This window comes from Leptodactylus fuscus, chromosome 10 (assembly GCF_031893055.1).
Source record: "Leptodactylus fuscus isolate aLepFus1 chromosome 10, aLepFus1.hap2, whole genome shotgun sequence".
In the NCBI taxonomy this organism is placed as follows: Eukaryota; Metazoa; Chordata; class Amphibia; order Anura; family Leptodactylidae; genus Leptodactylus; species Leptodactylus fuscus.
Window position 1 is genome coordinate 7,611,729 of NC_134274.1, and position 19,447 is coordinate 7,631,175.

Sequence of the window (19,447 nt, forward strand, 5' to 3'; positions counted from 1 at the left end):
GTTTACCATCTATATACCATTATATATACTCCAGGTCCTTGATTTGTGGGGTCAGATCTTTTACTATATGGCCAAGAGCAGGAGGCTTCAGGGATACACAAGGCTCAGCTGCTCCACTAGTTCCTGCACCAGTCCATAACAGGTGTCTCCATCCCATAGAGATCTGTGTGAGCCGATTATAGGAGATGGATTCTAGGTATACAGCCTTATAGTAATCTGCACTAAACAGAGGTTTCTTATAAATTCTTTATAAATGATAGGACTGAAACACATGAGTAACTGCAGATCTGCTTTAGCTTGCACAGCCATGCTTGCAACCCCCCGGCATTGCGCAGGCAAAGAACCTTCATCACTTTGTTGTTAGTCTTAGTGGAGATCTCAGGGGTCTGTTCATTATATCCTGGTGATTTGTCTCAAGGTTATATATAAGATTAGGACATGAGCTTACCTTCCTTCAGATGACTGGTTGGAGCAGGGATGGTGGAGAACCGCTATAGCATTCTCTTCTGTAAGAGTCAAACATGAGAAGTCACACAATAGAAAATCCCTTATATCATGTATATACTGTATCATCCAAGAACAAGTGGTATACAGCTCCACTGCAGTGACTGTACTGTATATACTGTATCATCCAAGAACAAGTGGTATACAGCTACACTGCAGTGACTGTACTGTATATATATACTGTATATACTGTATCATCCAAGAACAAGTGGTATACAGCTCCACTGCAGTGACTGTACTGTATATACTGTATCATCCAAGAACAAGTGGTATACAGCTACACTGCAGTGACTGTACTGTATATATATACTGTATATACTGTATCATCCAAGAACAAGTGGTATACAGCTCCACTGCAGTGACTGTACTGTATATACTGTATCATCCAAGAACAAGTGGTATACAGCTACACTGCAGTGACTGTACTGTATATATACTGTATCATCCAAGAACAAGTGGTATACAGCTCCACTGCAGTGACTGTACTGTATATACTGTATCATCCAAGAACAAGTGGTATACAGCTACACTGCAGTGACTGTACTGTATATATACTGTATATACTGTATCATCCAAGAACAAGTGGTATACAGCTCCACTGCAGTGACTGTACTGTATATACTGTATCATCCAAGAACAAGTGGTATACAGCTCCACTGCAGTGACTGTACTGTATATATACTGTATATACTGTATCATCCAAGAACAAGTGGTATACAGCTCCACTGCAGTGACTTTACTGTATATATACTGTATTATCCAAGAACAAGTGGTATACAGCTACACTGCAGTGACTGTACTGTATATATACTGTATATACTGTATCATCCAAGAACAAGTGGTATACAGCTCCACTGCAGTGACTGTACTGTATATATACTGTATTATCCAAGAACAAGTGGTATACAGCTCCACTGCAGTGACTGTACTGTATATATACTGTATATATACTGTATCATCCAAGAACAAGCGGTATACAGCTCCACTGCAGTGACTGTACTGTATATATACTGTATATAATACTACATCATCCAAGAACAAGCGGTATACAGCTCCACTGCAGTGACTGTACTGTATATATACTGTATATAATACTGCATCATCCAAGAACAAGCGGTATACAGCTCCACTGCAGTGACTGTACTGTATATATACTGCATCATCCAATAACAAGCGGTATACAGCTCCACTGCAGTGACTGTACTGTATCATCCAAGAACAAGTGGTATACAGCTCCACTGCAGAGACTGTACTGTATATATACTGTATATACTGTATCATCCAAGAACAAGCGGTATACAGCTCCACTGCAGTGACTGTACTGTATATATACTGTATCATCCAAGAACAAGCGGTATACAGCTCCACTGCAGTGACTGTACTGTATCATCCAAGAACAAGCGGTATACAGCTCCACTGCAGAGACTGTACTGTATATATATTGTATATAATACTGTATCATCCAAGAACAAGCGGTATACAGCTCCACTGCAGTGACTGTACTGTATATAATACGGTATCATCCAAGAACAAGTGGTATACAGCTCCACTGCAGTGACTTTACTGTATATATACTGTATATAATACTGCATCATCCAAGAACAAGCGGTATACAGCTCCACTGCAGAGACTGTACTGTATATACTGTATCATCCAATAACAAGCGGTATACAGCTACACTGCAGTGACTGTACTGTATATATACTGTATCATCCAAGAACAAGCAGTATACAGCTCCACTGCAGTGACTGTACTGTATATATACTGTATCATCCAAGAACAAGCGGTATACAGCTACACTGCAGTGACTGTATACTGTATATAATACTGCATCATCCAAGAACAAGCGGTATACAGCTCCACTGTAGTGACTGTACTGTATATATACTGTATATAATACTGCATCATCCAAGAACAAGCGGTATACAGCTCCACTGCAGTGACTGTACTGTATATATACTGTATCATCCAAGAACAAGCGGTATACAGCTCCACTGCAGTGACTGTACTGTATATATACTGCATCATCCAAGAACAAGCGGTATACAGCTCCACTGCAGTGACTGTACTGTATATAATACGGTATCATCCAAGAACAAGTGGTATACAGCTCCACTGCAGTGACTTTACTGTATATATACTGTATATAATACTGCATCATCCAAGAACAAGCGGTATACAGCTCCACTGCAGAGACTGTACTGTATATACTGTATCATCCAATAACAAGCGGTATACAGCTACACTGCAGTGACTGTACTGTATATATACTGTATCATCCAAGAACAAGCAGTATACAGCTCCACTGCAGTGACTGTACTGTATATATACTGTATCATCCAAGAACAAGCGGTATACAGCTACACTGCAGTGACTGTATACTGTATATAATACTGCATCATCCAAGAACAAGCGGTATACAGCTCCACTGTAGTGACTGTACTGTATATATACTGTATATAATACTGCATCATCCAAGAACAAGCGGTATACAGCTCCACTGCAGTGACTGTACTGTATATATACTGTATCATCCAAGAACAAGCGGTATACAGCTCCACTGCAGTGACTGTACTGTATATATACTGCATCATCCAAGAACAAGCGGTATACAGCTCCACTGCAGAGACTGTACTGTATATATACTGCATCATCCAAGAACAAGTGGTATACAGCTCCACTGCAGTGACTGTACTGTATATAACACGGTATCATCCAAGAACAAGTGGTATACAGCTCCACTGCAGTGACTGTACTGTATATATACTGTATATACTGTATCATCCAAGAACAAGTGGTATACAGCTCCACTGCAGTGACTGTACTGTATATAATACTGCATCATCCAAGAACAAGCGGTATACAGCTCCACTGCAGAGACTGTACTGTATATATACTGTATCATCCAAGAACAAGCGGTATACAGCTCCACTGCAGAGACTGTACTGTATATATATTGTATATAATACTGTATCATCCAAGAACAAGCGGTATACAGCTCCACTGCAGTGACTGTACTGTATCATCCAAGAACAAGCGGTATACAGCTCCACTGCAGAGACTGTACTGTATATATATTGTATATAATACTGTATCATCCAAGAACAAGCGGTATACAGCTCCACTGCAGTGACTGTACTGTATATAATACGGTATCATCCAAGAACAAGTGGTATACAGCTCCACTGCAGTGACTTTACTGTATATATACTGTATATAATACTGCATCATCCAAGAACAAGCGGTATACAGCTCCACTGCAGAGACTGTACTGTATATACTGTATCATCCAATAACAAGCGGTATACAGCTACACTGCAGTGACTGTACTGTATATATACTGTATCATCCAAGAACAAGCGGTATACAGCTACACTGCAGTGACTGTATACTGTATATAATACTGCATCATCCAAGAACAAGCGGTATACAGCTCCACTGCAGTGACTGTACTGTATATATACTGTATCATCCAAGAACAAGCGGTATACAGCTCCACTGCAGTGACTGTACTGTATATATACTGCATCATCCAAGAACAAGCGGTATACAGCTCCACTGCAGTGACTGTACTGTATATAATACGGTATCATCCAAGAACAAGTGGTATACAGCTCCACTGCAGTGACTTTACTGTATATATACTGTATATAATACTGCATCATCCAAGAACAAGCGGTATACAGCTCCACTGCAGAGACTGTACTGTATATACTGTATCATCCAATAACAAGCGGTATACAGCTACACTGCAGTGACTGTACTGTATATATACTGTATCATCCAAGAACAAGCAGTATACAGCTCCACTGCAGTGACTGTACTGTATATATACTGTATCATCCAAGAACAAGCGGTATACAGCTACACTGCAGTGACTGTATACTGTATATAATACTGCATCATCCAAGAACAAGCAGTATACAGCTCCACTGTAGTGACTGTACTGTATATATACTGTATATAATACTGCATCATCCAAGAACAAGCGGTATACAGCTCCACTGCAGTGACTGTACTGTATATATACTGTATCATCCAAGAACAAGCGGTATACAGCTCCACTGCAGAGACTGTACTGTATATATACTGCATCATCCAAGAACAAGTGGTATACAGCTCCACTGCAGTGACTGTACTGTATATAACACGGTATCATCCAAGAACAAGTGGTATACAGCTCCACTGCAGTGACTGTACTGTATATATACTGTATATACTGTATCATCCAAGAACAAGTGGTATACAGCTCCACTGCAGTGACTGTACTGTATATAATACTGCATCATCCAAGAACAAGCGGTATACAGCTCCACTGCAGAGACTGTACTGTATATATACTGTATCATCCAAGAACAAGCGGTATACAGCTCCACTGCAGAGACTGTACTGTATATATATTGTATATAATACTGTATCATCCAAGAACAAGCGGTATACAGCTCCACTGCAGTGACTGTACTGTATATATACTGTATTATCCAAGAACAAGTGGTATACAGCTCCACTGCAGTGACTGTACTGTATATATACTGTATTATCCAAGAACAAGCGGTATACAGCTCCACTGCAGTGACTGTACTGTATATATACTGTATATAATACTGCATCATCCAAGAACAAGCGGTATACAGCTCCACTGCAGTGACTGTACTGTATATATACTGTATCATCCAATAACAAGCGGTATACAGCTCCACTGCAGTGACTGTACTGTATATAATACTGCATCATCCAAGAACAAGCGGTATACAGCTCCACTGCAGTGGCTGTACTGTATATATACTGTATCATCCAAGAACAAGCGGTATACAGCTCCACTGCAGTGACTGTACTGTATATATACTGTATATACTGTATCATCCAAGAACAAGTGGTATACAGCTCCACTGCAGTGACTGTACTGTATATAATACTGCATCATCCAAGAACAAGCGGTATACAGCTCCACTGCAGTGACTGTACTGTATATAATACGGTATCATCCAAGAACAAGTGGTATACAGCTCCACTGCAGTGACTTTACTGTATATATACTGTATATAATACTGCATCATCCAAGAACAAGCGGTATACAGCTCCACTGCAGAGACTGTACTGTATATACTGTATCATCCAATAACAAGCGGTATACAGCTACACTGCAGTGACTGTACTGTATATATACTGTATCATCCAAGAACAAGCAGTATACAGCTCCACTGCAGTGACTGTACTGTATATATACTGTATCATCCAAGAACAAGCGGTATACAGCTACACTGCAGTGACTGTATACTGTATATAATACTGCATCATCCAAGAACAAGCGGTATACAGCTCCACTGTAGTGACTGTACTGTATATATACTGTATCATCCAAGAACAAGCGGTATACAGCTCCACTGCAGTGACTGTACTGTATATATACTGTATCATCCAAGAACAAGCGGTATACAGCTCCACTGCAGTGACTGTACTGTATATATACTGTATCATCCAAGAACAAGCGGTATACAGCTCCACTGCAGTGACTGTACTGTATATATACTGTATATATACTGTATCATCCAATAACAAGCGGTATACAGCTACACTGCAGTGACTGTACTGTATATATACTGTATATATACTGTATCATCCAAGAACAAGCGGTATACAGCTCCACTGCAGTGACTGTACTGTATATATACTGTATCATCCAAGAACAAGCGGTATACAGCTCCACTGCAGTGACTGTACTGTATATATACTGTATATATACTGTATCATCCAATAACAAGCGGTATACAGCTACACTGCAGTGACTGTACTGTATATATACTGTATATATACTGTATCATCCAAGAACAAGCGGTATACAGCTCCACTGCAGTGACTGTACTGTATCATCCAAGAACAAATGGTATACAGCTCCACTGCAGAGACTGTACTGTATATATATTGTATATAATACTGTATCATCCAAGAACAAGCGGTATACAGCTACACTGCAGTGACTATACTGTATATATACTGTGTCATCCAAGAACAAGCGGTATACAGCTCCACTGCAGAGACTGTACTGTATATATACTGTATCATCCAAGAACAAGTGGTATACAGCTCCACTGCAGAGACTGTACTGTATATATATTGTATATAATACTGTATCATCCAAGAACAAGCGGTATACAGCTACACTGCAGTGACTATACTGTATATATACTGTATCATCCAAGAACAAGTGGTATACAGCTCCACTGCAGTGACTGTACTGTATCATCCAAGAACAAGCGGTATACAGCTCCACTGCAGAGACTGTACTGTATATATACTGTATCATCCAAGAACAAGTGGTATACAGCTCCACTGCAGTGACTGTACTGTATATATACTGTATCATCCAAGAACAAGTGGTATACAGCTCCACTGCAGTGACTTTACTGTATATATACTGTATCATCCAAGAACAAGTGGTATACAGCTCCACTGCAGTGACTGTACTGTATATATACTGTATATACTGTATCATCCAAGAACAAGTGGTATACAGCTCCACTGCAGTGACTGTACTGTATATAATACTGCATCATCCAAGAACAAGCGGTATACAGCTCCACTGCAGTGACTGTACTGTATATATACTGTATCATCCAAGAACAAGCGGTATACAGCTCCACTGCAGTGACTGTACTGTATATATACTGTATATATACTGTATCATCCAATAACAAGCGGTATACAGCTACACTGCAGTGACTGTACTGTATATATACTGTATATATACTGTATCATCCAAGAACAAGCGGTATACAGCTCCACTGCAGTGACTGTACTGTATATATACTGTATCATCCAAGAACAAGCGGTATACAGCTCCACTGCAGTGACTGTACTGTATATATACTGTATATATACTGTATCATCCAATAACAAGCGGTATACAGCTACACTGCAGTGACTGTACTGTATATATACTGTATATATACTGTATCATCCAAGAACAAGCGGTATACAGCTCCACTGCAGTGACTGTACTGTATCATCCAAGAACAAATGGTATACAGCTCCACTGCAGAGACTGTACTGTATATATATTGTATATAATACTGTATCATCCAAGAACAAGCGGTATACAGCTACACTGCAGTGACTATACTGTATATATACTGTGTCATCCAAGAACAAGCGGTATACAGCTCCACTGCAGAGACTGTACTGTATATATACTGTATCATCCAAGAACAAGTGGTATACAGCTCCACTGCAGAGACTGTACTGTATATATATTGTATATAATACTGTATCATCCAAGAACAAGCGGTATACAGCTACACTGCAGTGACTATACTGTATATATACTGTATCATCCAAGAACAAGTGGTATACAGCTCCACTGCAGTGACTGTACTGTATCATCCAAGAACAAGCGGTATACAGCTCCACTGCAGAGACTGTACTGTATATATACTGTATCATCCAAGAACAAGTGGTATACAGCTCCACTGCAGTGACTGTACTGTATATATACTGTATCATCCAAGAACAAGTGGTATACAGCTCCACTGCAGTGACTGTACTGTATATATACTGTATCATCCAAGAACAAGCGGTATACAGCTCCACTGCAGTGACTGTACTGTATATATACTGTATCATCCAAGAACAAGTGGTATACAGCTCCACTGCAGTGACTGTACTGTATATATACTGTATCATCCAAGAACAAGTGGTATACAGCTCCACTGCAGTGACTGTATTGTATATATACTGCATCATCCAAGAACAAGCGGTATACAGCTCCACTGCAGTGACTGTACTGTATATATACTGTATCATCCAAGAATAAGTGGTATACAGCTCCATTGCAGTGACTGTACTGTATATATACTGTATCATCCAAGAATAAGTGGTATACAGCTCCATTGCAGTGACTGTACTGTATATAATACTGCATCATCCAAGAACAAGCGGTATACAGCTCCACTGCAGTGACTGTACTGTATATATACTGCATCATCCAAGAACAAGCGGTATACAGCTCCACTGCAGTGACTGTATAAGGGGGGGATGGGTTTGCAATGATTTAAAAAAAAAAAAAAATCACAGAAGAATTCTTAGAACACATTGTGACATTACTCTGTTACCATACACACTTGCCAATCCATATACAGTCCTAAATCTATCAGAGGGACCGGTCACATCTAGTTCTCCATTCATTGATACATTTCATCGATTGCTGCCTATTCATGTATCTAGTTGCAATCTATTGCAACAGACTGAACAGCTGCTGCAGAACATCTTAATTCACAGGTGAAGTCTGAAAATAAAGGATTCTTACCATTCTCGTAGTAGTCATAGACATGCACATAGGTTGGCTGATGGTTTTGCACCCGTGTACCCATTTGCAGGGTCATCGTCAGTGATGTTGTCTCATTGGTTGTCTGATAGCACAAAGAAGAGAGTTGTCAGCCCGGCGCAGTATTCGGCTCATGTGCACAAATGTAATATATGGAAATACAGTACAAGGTCTGGATATAGCCAGTGGACAAGGAGCGCACTATGCGGTATTGTTTATGATGCAAGGCTCCATTACCATGCAGATTTTGCTCGTACTGTCTAATCGCTTCAACAAGCCGTGTTTATCACATGACCATGACATGTTACATAAGAGATTGCCATAATATGTTCATAGTGTCATAAACCTCTAAGCGGAGGTAACTCACTTTATCCAGATAGACGATGATGGCGTCATTTTCCTCTTCAACCTTGGACACTTTTGTCCTCAGCTATCAGTAAACAGAAAAAAAAATATTAAAAATCAAATAAATTTTACACAATTTTGAGATGCAAACAAAACAAACATCACAGCAAAATGACAGCCTGTTGGCATCGCGAATAGGTAAGACCACCAGTCAGTCTGTCACTGTTTTTATGGTCCGTTGTTCTCATCCTCTGATGGATTTGATACACTGTCTCACTACTTTTCTACTGAAGGAAACCAAATTTACCAACACCCCCGCCCCAATGGTGCACTGCCTGAATCTCCCCAAGCAGTGTCGGTATGGATGACATTACGGCCATGAATAATCTCTCTTGGAATATTCGGGTATATCCTGACTGGGGCCATATTGTAATATTGTATCTGTAAAATTTAGTCAACATTAGGGTTGAGCCGGTCTTGAGATTTCAGGATCGTTTTTAAAATCCGATTCCCGATCATTTTCCATCCGAACCCGATCCCAATTCCGATCCCAATACATTCCAACAGGATTATTTTTAATGATCGAAGCATGGAGTCCAAAAGTTGAACGCTTTAATTGTTAGACTCCATGCTGTGTAGTGATAAAAAAAATAAATAAATCCCCAGCTGCTTAGTCCACCCACTTACCTGCACAGAATCACTGTCGCTCTCTTCTCTCTCCTGCACATGCCTTCAGAGCGCCGTGCACGCCCCCGCCTCCCAGGCTAGTGTTAGAGATGCTGGGAGTAGGCGGAGCTTGTTGTGGTTTAGGAGAGCGTGGGTGGGGAGACATAAGTGCATCACTCACGTCTCCCCGCCCACACTCTCCTAAGCAACAAGCCCCGCCTTCTCCTAGCATCTCTAACACTAGCCTGAGAGGCGGGGGCGTGCGAAGGAGAAAGAAGGAGAGCGAGAAGAAGGGGCAGCGGATCTGTGCAGGTAAGCTGATCGATCGGTATTGGAATTCCGTTCCCGATTTTTTTAGGCGGGATCGGAACCAGATCACGATTGTGAAACTTAATCGATCATCGATCAGGATACGATCTTTTCCGATCCCAATCGCTCAACCCTAGTCAACATTCATTTCCGGCGGAAGATCAGCAGAATTTATTAGACCAATTCTTTATGATTTGGAAATGCTCTGTATATAGGTAGTATTAGTCACGCACAGAACCTGTACCTCATTCATAGACTTGTATTCCCCTCTGTATCCAGATGGCAGCATCATTTTTATTAAAGCCATGTTGGACTCATTGCGGAGGCCATTGTAACTGCAGATACGGGACATAAGAAAATCAGGTCAGGTCAAGGGTCATACAACTGTGCAACAGAATGAAGATTGAAAAATAGAAGATGTATCTCGCAGGCGCCACCATGAGCCCAGGATAAGCGTAGAAAGTAAATGGAACCCATCCTGCGTTGTGTCCTGGACGCTCAGCCCCATGGTGGCTCCGGGCAAAGAGTGAAACCTTAAGCCCTTCCCACTGGTTTATTCTATTGGGAGGGGGGAGATGCAGCTCCGTAAAGTCGCAACCCCTTCCTAACTCCCTAACTTAGCTCTGCTACATACCTGACATTGATGTGTACGGGCATGGTATAGGCCACTCCATTCACACAACTTTCACGAGGAGTAAAAACATCAATAAGGAAAGCAGAGTTTTCCTCCTTCACCGGAATAAAGACGTCCACAGTGGTCTGCAGGAAGACAAGGTTGTAAGGAACAGATTTCTAGGAAGGTTCACCAAACAAACTCAAGGAAAACCCTAGATAATGGAGATGTACACTTCAGAGGGGAAGGGGGGGTCTTCATGTATCCAAATTTTTATGAAGTTATATAGCTGCACTACCTACAAACAGGGTTAGGGTACCTAAAATGGAGCATGTTCCAAAAAAAGTTTGGGTATAGGTTTCTTTCTCTGTTAGGCTATGGCGGAGAGGGGAAGAAACAGATACATGCACTACATGACTCCGATGAGCAGCAGTATTTGGCCAGTTAAGCTTCCTGAAAGCAGAGCTTCCGGTGTACACAATGATGCCTTCCCTTCTACCTAGTGCTGTATGAACAGATACAGGCTTTAGGTGAACAGGAAGGAAACATTTCTCGGCTATAAATGGTTAAAGCAAATTGTTACATCAGATTTATTAACATTCTATCAAGTTTATGGGATCCATAGAGAAACACATTACCTGAACCAGGGCACAACCTTTCCCACTGACAATTATGCTATAGTTCCCAGGTATGTAAGGCAGAGGTTGTGTCTGTAGACGGTTCCTGTTTTGAGGGTCAAGTTTGAACTCTTTGACCACTTGATCTCCAGTTTGGACTCTAACAAGGTTACTGGCATCTTTTTTGTAGGTCATAGCACCATAACTACACATGGCTTGTAGAGCTATCATAGTGTCCTGAGGATGACAAGTATAGAAGGTTAATAAGAGCAAAGAAGTCACCAGAACGATGCAGAGATCCAGAATAAGTGCCTAGACCATAGAGTTTGGAATTCTATTACTACATTAGATTCCTTCTGGTGCCACTAGGAGGATCTAAATTATTGCTATGCACTGAACTAGGTAATAACTGCAAAGTCCCAAGACTACCCCTTGCCAAAATGACTTCTCGAGTCCAGTATATTACCTTCGTATTACGGTAGGCTCCTCGACTGTTCTGCTGGTGAGTTATCCAAAGAGCAATCTGAGACATGTAGCCAAGATCTGCCAAGGGCGGAGAAGGTCCCGTGGTTAATGCCAATAATATTAAGGCAACGATTTCTATTACACCAGATGAAGCAGGTGAACCGAAGATATAGGATGGTGGCTGCTTTGGGGTGTTGGGACGCTGCCAGTGAATGGTTTCCCCTGTAAGATATTAGAAAGGACAGATGAACATTTACATGTTTTACCTTATTATGCACCATTAGTAACCACCCATTGTCTAGTCGAAAGTTGTCCGTATGCTTAACGTGGGCAAAAAACAAAACCCCACATTTACCATGGAAGTCTGTTAATAGGCACCATGGATGCCCAACTTTTTCTATCGTTACTTTCAGACTATTAGAAAATGTAAAACGTTGGAGGTCGGGGGGGGGGGGGTACCAAAAAACCACAAGGGACCTACATGTGCTAGACAGAACATCTCCAGGTCCTGTCATTAGACCTTAAAAGGACACACTTAAGGCCGTACCTTGCTCAATCTGCATTGTTTTAAGCTTCTCAAAAATATATTTGCTCCTCTTCTCATTCCCAGCTATCTGGAAGGCATTTAACATCCAGACCATGTTGTAGAGGCCTTGATCCCTCTGAGAGGCGGCATCCAGGAAAGCCATGCCATCACGGGCCAGAGTAGGCTTGGGGGGGGAAAAAAAAGTGACATTCCATGTCATGCTATAAAATAACTACAACTCTGAAATACAATCATAGAACAATAGACAAGATGTCAAACTCCTCCAGGATGTCCGTAGAACACAATGGTGGACAAGTCTCATGACTAAGATGAGTGAATCATGCAAGTAAAAACAGATTCAACTCAAATTTTCAGGCTCCAAATGTTTCAGCCTGGACACACAACTTAAAGGGGGAAGGTTGTTACCCACAAACCGCTAGTTTTATTCTTCAGACCCCCAGATTTTAGTAAGTGGAGGCCCAGGTAGGTGCGTCAACATTATAGTCATAACATTGATACAATGATGCCAAGGAAGGTTGAGGGAAGGAGATTATAACCTTAGTGTTATTGGTAGTCAGCGGTCTACCTTACCAGTAGAGGGCCCTAATCCCAATGCCCTAATATTTGGATGGAACCACCAAAAAACGAACCTTTACAGTTTCACACTATGGTGCCGTGATACTACTACTATAAAAAGTAGACAACTGAGAGAATAGGCCTGCATCCTATTTGGGACATTATGGCATTATCTGAGGATAAATCTAATAACTTACGGTGGATGCATAAGCGGTCGGGAGCAAAACGACCATCATCATTGCGGTAAAGCTGACTTCGTTTTCTGCAACTCCCTGAAACAAGGTACAAAAGTCAGAGGACAGAAAGGTTATAAAATTTAGTAACCGGTAACACATCAAATAGTTCGGAGTCCACGGAAAGTTCTCCGTGTGAGTTGGTGGCTCACACCATAGTCAAGATATTACCATTTTGGTCGTTGTGCAAGTGCGCTCTTTAGAGCAACAAGGGTGTTGCCGCTTATCTCTTCGGAGCAATGCACTTACTGTTCCAAAGAGCTCATTTGTGTATTGGCACAAGCTGTGATAGGGTGAATTCACACTGAGTAAACGCTAGCTTATTCTGAACGTAAAACACGTTCAGAATAAGCGGCGTCTAAAGCAGCTCCATTCATTTCTATGGGAGCGGGGATACGAGCGCTCCCCATAGAAATGAATGGGCTGCTTCTTTCACTCCGTGCAGTCCCATTGAAGTGAATGGGGAGTGCCGGCGTGTACGCTCCGGCATGAGCAGAGCTTGCCGTATACGCCGGCACTCCCCATTCACTTCAATGGGACTGCACGGAGTGAAAGAAGCAGCCCATTCATTTCTATGGGGAGCGCTCGTATCCCCGCTCCCATAGAAATGAATGGAGCTGCTTTAGACGCCGCTTATTCTGAACGTGTTTTACGTTCAGAATAAGCTAGCGTTTACTCAGTGTGAATGCACCCATATGGAGGAAACACGGACTCGGGTCAACCTAACCCATGTGTAGGACTGGGTTGATATGTTGGATTCTGGTGACAATGCCTCATTGTTACAAAAACAAAAGCCAAGACTAAGTTTTTGCCCAGGAGGCCTCGGCTTTGTGCCCCCTTAACCCCTGGATGTAGTCAGTATTACAGATATTATAAGTGCACTTCTCATTGAGGAGATAACACTCTGTATGGACCTTCCCATTAACACTATCATGCCACAAAAATAATCACCTGCAATCCATTGTTAAACATGGTCCCTTCTGGTCTGTACGCCCCGGTGTTCGGATTCCTCAGTCTTTCCAGATAAATCATGGCTTTTTGTATTACTCCATCGTCCACCAAGTCGGGCAAGTATTCCTTGATTTGCAAAAAAGCTTGCACTATATGAAGAGTCAACCTGAATACAACAGAAGCCAAACCAGACGTATGAGAGCAGGATAGAAAACGTAACTCGGGTCAGATCGGTATTGATAGAGGACCGGGAAAGAATTCTTCTCAGATAGCGTTTTTAAAGGGTCATTCTACCTTAGAAATGTAAGCGTCTAATAGGTTTGTTTATGACAGCTGCAATGAATGGGTGAAAGGTCATCAAGGGTAAGCCAAAAATCGCCATTTACGTTAGGCGGGCTTCACCCTATTCACAGGGAAACCTTCTAGACACAATGTAACAGGTCAAGATCTAAGATTAGTTATGGAAGTGGTAAGATTTCCTATACATAAGGACATCATCGAAGGAGAACTCCTTCCAAAAGTTGCTGCAACAGGAGTAAATTCTCTTTCTCACTAAGGAGATCTGATCTGCATATTCTTTAGAATTCTTAGACCATGCATGTCCTTTTAAGTCGTCCCCCAGTCTCTCCCTATTGAGACATTACCCCATCTGACCTTGGTCAAGCTGGAAAATCTCATCCAGTTTTATGATCTCACCATGAACTGCGTGTTCCACCTGGAAAAGGACTGAAACTCCCATCAGGGTTTCTGAAGCGCATCAGCTTTCGGTAACCTAGAGTACAAGGAGGAGTAATAGTTAATGACGGAATTCATTGGAAGACTTTGCACCCATCACATGCAAGACATCGGTGTATGGGCCAGGAGCGGGAAATACATTAAACACATCCACAGAACCGTATTGAAACATTGTACGCCAAAGAGTATTCTTCATTATCTCGCTCCCTCTTTGGTGGGACTTTACGAAGGCAATTGCAGCGTTCCAACCATAATGAGCTGCCCATGACTAAGGTGCCAAGGTGCCCAAAGTATACCCGCCGATTACTGAAAGGGTGTTCTATGTGCTGAAGAGGATTGTCGTGAAGGGATGGAATTATTCTAAGACTATAAAAGTGGCGTTTTGTATTCAACGTGGACAATCCACTCGTCACATTAGTTGTGTTTAACCCTTTAAAAAATGTTGGTAATAAGTTAGATCACGTTGCAACTTAGGTTATTGTGAACCCAAGGGAAAGTCCTCCAAAACGGTGTACAGTACGATCAGATGGAGGGCTCAGAACGGCTGCAAAAAACCTATGACCGAAATGTGGGTGTAGAGTGCGAAGTCCAGTTATCAGGTTGTAGACACAACAAGAAGAAAATACGGCGCCAAAGAGAGATTGGCAAACCATGGGCACAGGGACTACAGAGGTCGCTGGAGTTTGCCATCTCATTTCCAGCTTAATCCCATTTAAGACACAGTATAATAATGTAGATCCTTCTGTATTTCGAATAGACGAAGTAGAAATCTAACACACAGAACTGTATCTGTAATATACAAAGATCTATTACCGGTCGCCATAAACTCAAAGGCTTTGGCTTTTCTCTCCTCAGTCAGGCGACCGGTCATATTCATGTACTTCACAGCAAAACATAATGGCATCGTAGTGCCTAGAGTCTGTTCACCACATCCGTTGGGCTCAATGATCATAGACTCGGGCTTGTCTAGGAAAGAGCCCACAATGTCTCCTGTAAAAAAACAAAAAAACAAAAAAGAAATGGGTAAAACATGGATTCTAAGTACAGACTATCCACATCCGTATCTAAGGCAGGAGCTTCCAGTAGGGTTTATGCAATATAGAACACCTACACATACACATACCCACACGAGCTTATATGGCATCCTAGTCCAAGTCCAAAGGTTCCCCTTTTGCAGCTAAAGCAGCTTGCGTTCCTACAAGAAGATGTTCTACAAGATTTTTGAGGCATTGGGTGGGAAATTGGGTCCATGGAGAGGACCAGGCTCGCCATTGCCATTCTAGTACATGCTAAAGGTATTTTTTTTTATGTGGTTGGCGTCTGGGTTCTGTGGGAGCAGTCAGGTATTTGATGCCAAACTCACTCAACTGTGCCTTTTAAAAAGGACCTTGCTTTGTGCATTGGGGTACAATCATGTTGTAATAGAAAGAAAGCTTCCCCCAAACTGTTCCCCTAAAATTGTTATCATGCAAGTGTCCACTTATGGCCAAGACTGGATACAGCTCCCCTCCTCCGGAGCGGTTTCTGTAGCTACCCTAAAAAAAAAACAACCCTTCCCACTTCCATAGGATTATTTGTCCACCAGTAGACCCAATGCAGACAGGTCCGGTCTCCTGCTAGTACATCGATCGCTAGTCATTGGGACTCATCCATCAGGCTGGAGGAAAGTAGTGTAATTGTCAGGACATCTCCAGGGCTCTTCTCTACTCACCTATTGCAGAAACTTTTGCTTTTGTTGCATCTCTCACCGAGTTTTCAGGAGGTGAAATGTTGATGGGAATCACGACACTTGTATCTGAAAGAAAAAATACTACAGTATAAAAGTTCATAGACAACTACTCGGTTAAAGGAGTCTCTGGTGAGGCTCATGGGTTGCGCTACAGTATGTTTTGAAGCAGCCTCAAGTCTGTCGATAGACATCTCTAATATTATAACTCAACACTATGCAAGCGAAGGGAGCAGAGCTGCAATACCAGAGAAAACCTCAAAACAGACGGAGCACTTCGTAATCCTGGACAACACGGATGGGAGCCAGAATATATCAGGGTACAGACATGGAAGGCCCATTCCATTTCTCGAACCTACTGGCTTCTTACGCATGCATTGTAATGTGGCCATCCCTTACAAATTTTGCTATGGGGCCACAGGGATAAATCTATATCACATAGGTTTCAAGTGCTGGCTTCAGGAGTAGGGGGCTGCATGCTGTCCGGACCCCTGTCTCCCGGGCACTTTCATTAAGACAGGAGAATCCACCATCCCCCGTTTTGCTATCTCCAAGCCCTGATCTCTTGCCCTAACAGCAGCGGGAAACGGTCATCCCTTCTGATCCCTATAGATCTAGAGATGTAGCTAGCGCCATTGGTACAGATGAGACTTATTGTTGTAACCATAGACCTATTAGAATACAACATGACATGTGGCGGATACAGGCCAATCCCTTTCTGTGGTACGGTTTGGATTCTCCATTGGTCTTAGTCATTAGAATTGGATACATAATCTTACCATTGACACATACAAAGGTGCTGTTGGTTACTTCTTTGGGTATACCCTCCGGCTTAAATAAAAAAGGTACAAATACAGTTAGAGGGATGTCAATATTTTAACAAACCAAATCTCAAAAAGACTGACTATTTGTAATGGATGCCGACGGGACTCCAAGGCTCTCTGTGAGCGAATGGTGAAAATAGAATTTGAACTTCGCTACAAAGTCAACTTTGGACAAACCCAAGTAGTATCTCTGCCTAGTATCCTGTGGCCCACATCTACTAAAACAGATCCACCTCGAAAGTGGCCAAAAATGCACCTCAGCCCCTTTAGACAATGGGTGCCTATGCTCCAGTCCACCAGTACGAGTTATACCACAAATCTACCCTGGTTCCTGACCGGCATAGATCTACGATCAGACACCTCTACGAGCTCTAGAATGACTGATTTTGGCAGGTTGTGTGGGTCTGGTGGTGGGAATCACATAAACCAACCCAGATGCCCCATCCTTCTCAGGATTAGTTACATTGTATTTAGAAGTGAAGTTACCTTTATATTGATAGATTTTACAATGATATCTCTGTAAATGGGCTCATTGGGGTCAGCCGGTCCTTGACATGTATCTCCAATGTGGACAGTTTCCCCTGTTATATTGACCAACACCGCACCTGCCGAAAACATATACAGTAACAGGTTCTATACACTTCATTGGGATAATCGAGGTTCAATATACTACATATGAGAATTAAGACTCTACTTCTATACATTTATATATGATATCTCTTAAGGAAAGACCTCCAATATTGGGCAGGCAGCAGCCATTGGTGGAAAAACGAGAGTATGATGGAGTGGGGTGCATGGAAATCATCTTATCAGATGGTCACTAATACAATAATTTCTATGGTATGCCCATTGAGACACATCCAAGGGGTCTTGAAAGTAGATCAATGGATTATTTGGTATGAACTTGGACAAACTTACCTAGCGAATTGGCCTTAATACTGAAGGAGAAAGAGGCTCTTTGTCCAGGGCAAACACACGAGACGTCCTCCTTATCCATTGGTTGCACTGTGTAGTCTTCAGAAGGTGCTATGGTGGCACGGACCTACATAGACAGAATTTGTATGGATGAGTGGCCATGTTGAAGCAAAAAAAAAAAAAAAAACCCTTTGAGAAATCCATCTTGGTTGCTTCATAAGGTGTACTGGTGTACTGCAAGTTTTGTGCCAAGATGTCAAAAATGGGGGTCGCACGGCCATTTTTAAAAGTAACTGGTGTCTATGGAACTATTTGTGTTCCACCCCTCCTCCAACAGACTCCTCCCCGAGGGATCCATGCGAACAGGTGCCGTACAAATGGATAATAACCAAAAAAAAATCACCCCCAAAACAAAGACCATTCATCTGTTTCATATGAACAGATTCCTCAATGCTTTTCAGACTCGGTCACCGCTCACTGTTCCAAGTAGGGGGTCAATCTAAATTCCCTATGAGAGTTTTTGGAATGTGAAGGGAAACCCATAAAAACATGAGAGAACATAACAACTACATATTTGATGGGATTAGAGTTTCTGACCCATTTTCTATGGCCTCATATACACGCTTGTATTCTCACGGGACCATTGGTAGGGACTAGAGATGAGCGAACACTAAAATGTTCGAGGTTCGAAATTCGATTCGAACAGCCGCTCACTGTTCGAGTGTTCGAATGGGTTTCGAACCCCATTATAGTCTATGGGGAACATAAACTCGTTAAGGGGGAAACCCAAATTCGTGTCTGGAGGGTCACCAAGTCCACTATGACACCCCAGGAAATGATACCAACACCCTGGAATGACACTGGGACAGCAGGGGAAGCATGTCTGGGGGCATAAAAGTCACTTTATTTCATGGAAATCCCTGTCAGTTTGCGATTTTCGCAAGCTAACTTTTCCCCATAGAAATGCATTGGCCAGTGCTGATTGGCCAGAGTACGGAACTCGACCAATCAGCGCTGGCTCTGCTGGAGGAGGCGGAGTCTAAGATCGCTCCACACCAGTCTCCATTCAGGTCCGACCTTAGACTCCGCCTCCTCCGGCAGAGCCAGCGCTGATTGGCCGAA

General features: G+C 42.2%; 1 protein-coding gene across 1 annotated transcript in view; it reads right to left on the reverse strand.

The window, feature by feature from the left end:
- Nucleotides 1-444: 444 nt before the first annotated feature.
- LOC142183268 (ovostatin-like) overlaps nucleotides 445-19,447 on the reverse strand; it is a 34,414-nt gene continuing 15,411 nt past the window's right edge. Inside the window, exons 20-35 of the mRNA XM_075258296.1 lie at nucleotides 18,329-18,452; nucleotides 17,897-18,015; nucleotides 17,366-17,417; nucleotides 16,572-16,655; nucleotides 15,674-15,850; nucleotides 14,822-14,897; nucleotides 14,126-14,291; nucleotides 13,139-13,213; nucleotides 12,387-12,549; nucleotides 11,841-12,061; nucleotides 11,396-11,611; nucleotides 10,779-10,903; nucleotides 10,389-10,479; nucleotides 9,192-9,254; nucleotides 8,807-8,909; nucleotides 445-506 (exon numbers count right to left, since the gene is read on the reverse strand). Coding sequence (XP_075114397.1) covers nucleotides 445-506; nucleotides 8,807-8,909; nucleotides 9,192-9,254; nucleotides 10,389-10,479; nucleotides 10,779-10,903; nucleotides 11,396-11,611; nucleotides 11,841-12,061; nucleotides 12,387-12,549; nucleotides 13,139-13,213; nucleotides 14,126-14,291; nucleotides 14,822-14,897; nucleotides 15,674-15,850; nucleotides 16,572-16,655; nucleotides 17,366-17,417; nucleotides 17,897-18,015; nucleotides 18,329-18,452 — 1,917 coding nt within the window. The remainder of the gene's footprint in view (nucleotides 507-8,806; nucleotides 8,910-9,191; nucleotides 9,255-10,388; nucleotides 10,480-10,778; nucleotides 10,904-11,395; nucleotides 11,612-11,840; nucleotides 12,062-12,386; nucleotides 12,550-13,138; nucleotides 13,214-14,125; nucleotides 14,292-14,821; nucleotides 14,898-15,673; nucleotides 15,851-16,571; nucleotides 16,656-17,365; nucleotides 17,418-17,896; nucleotides 18,016-18,328; nucleotides 18,453-19,447) is intronic.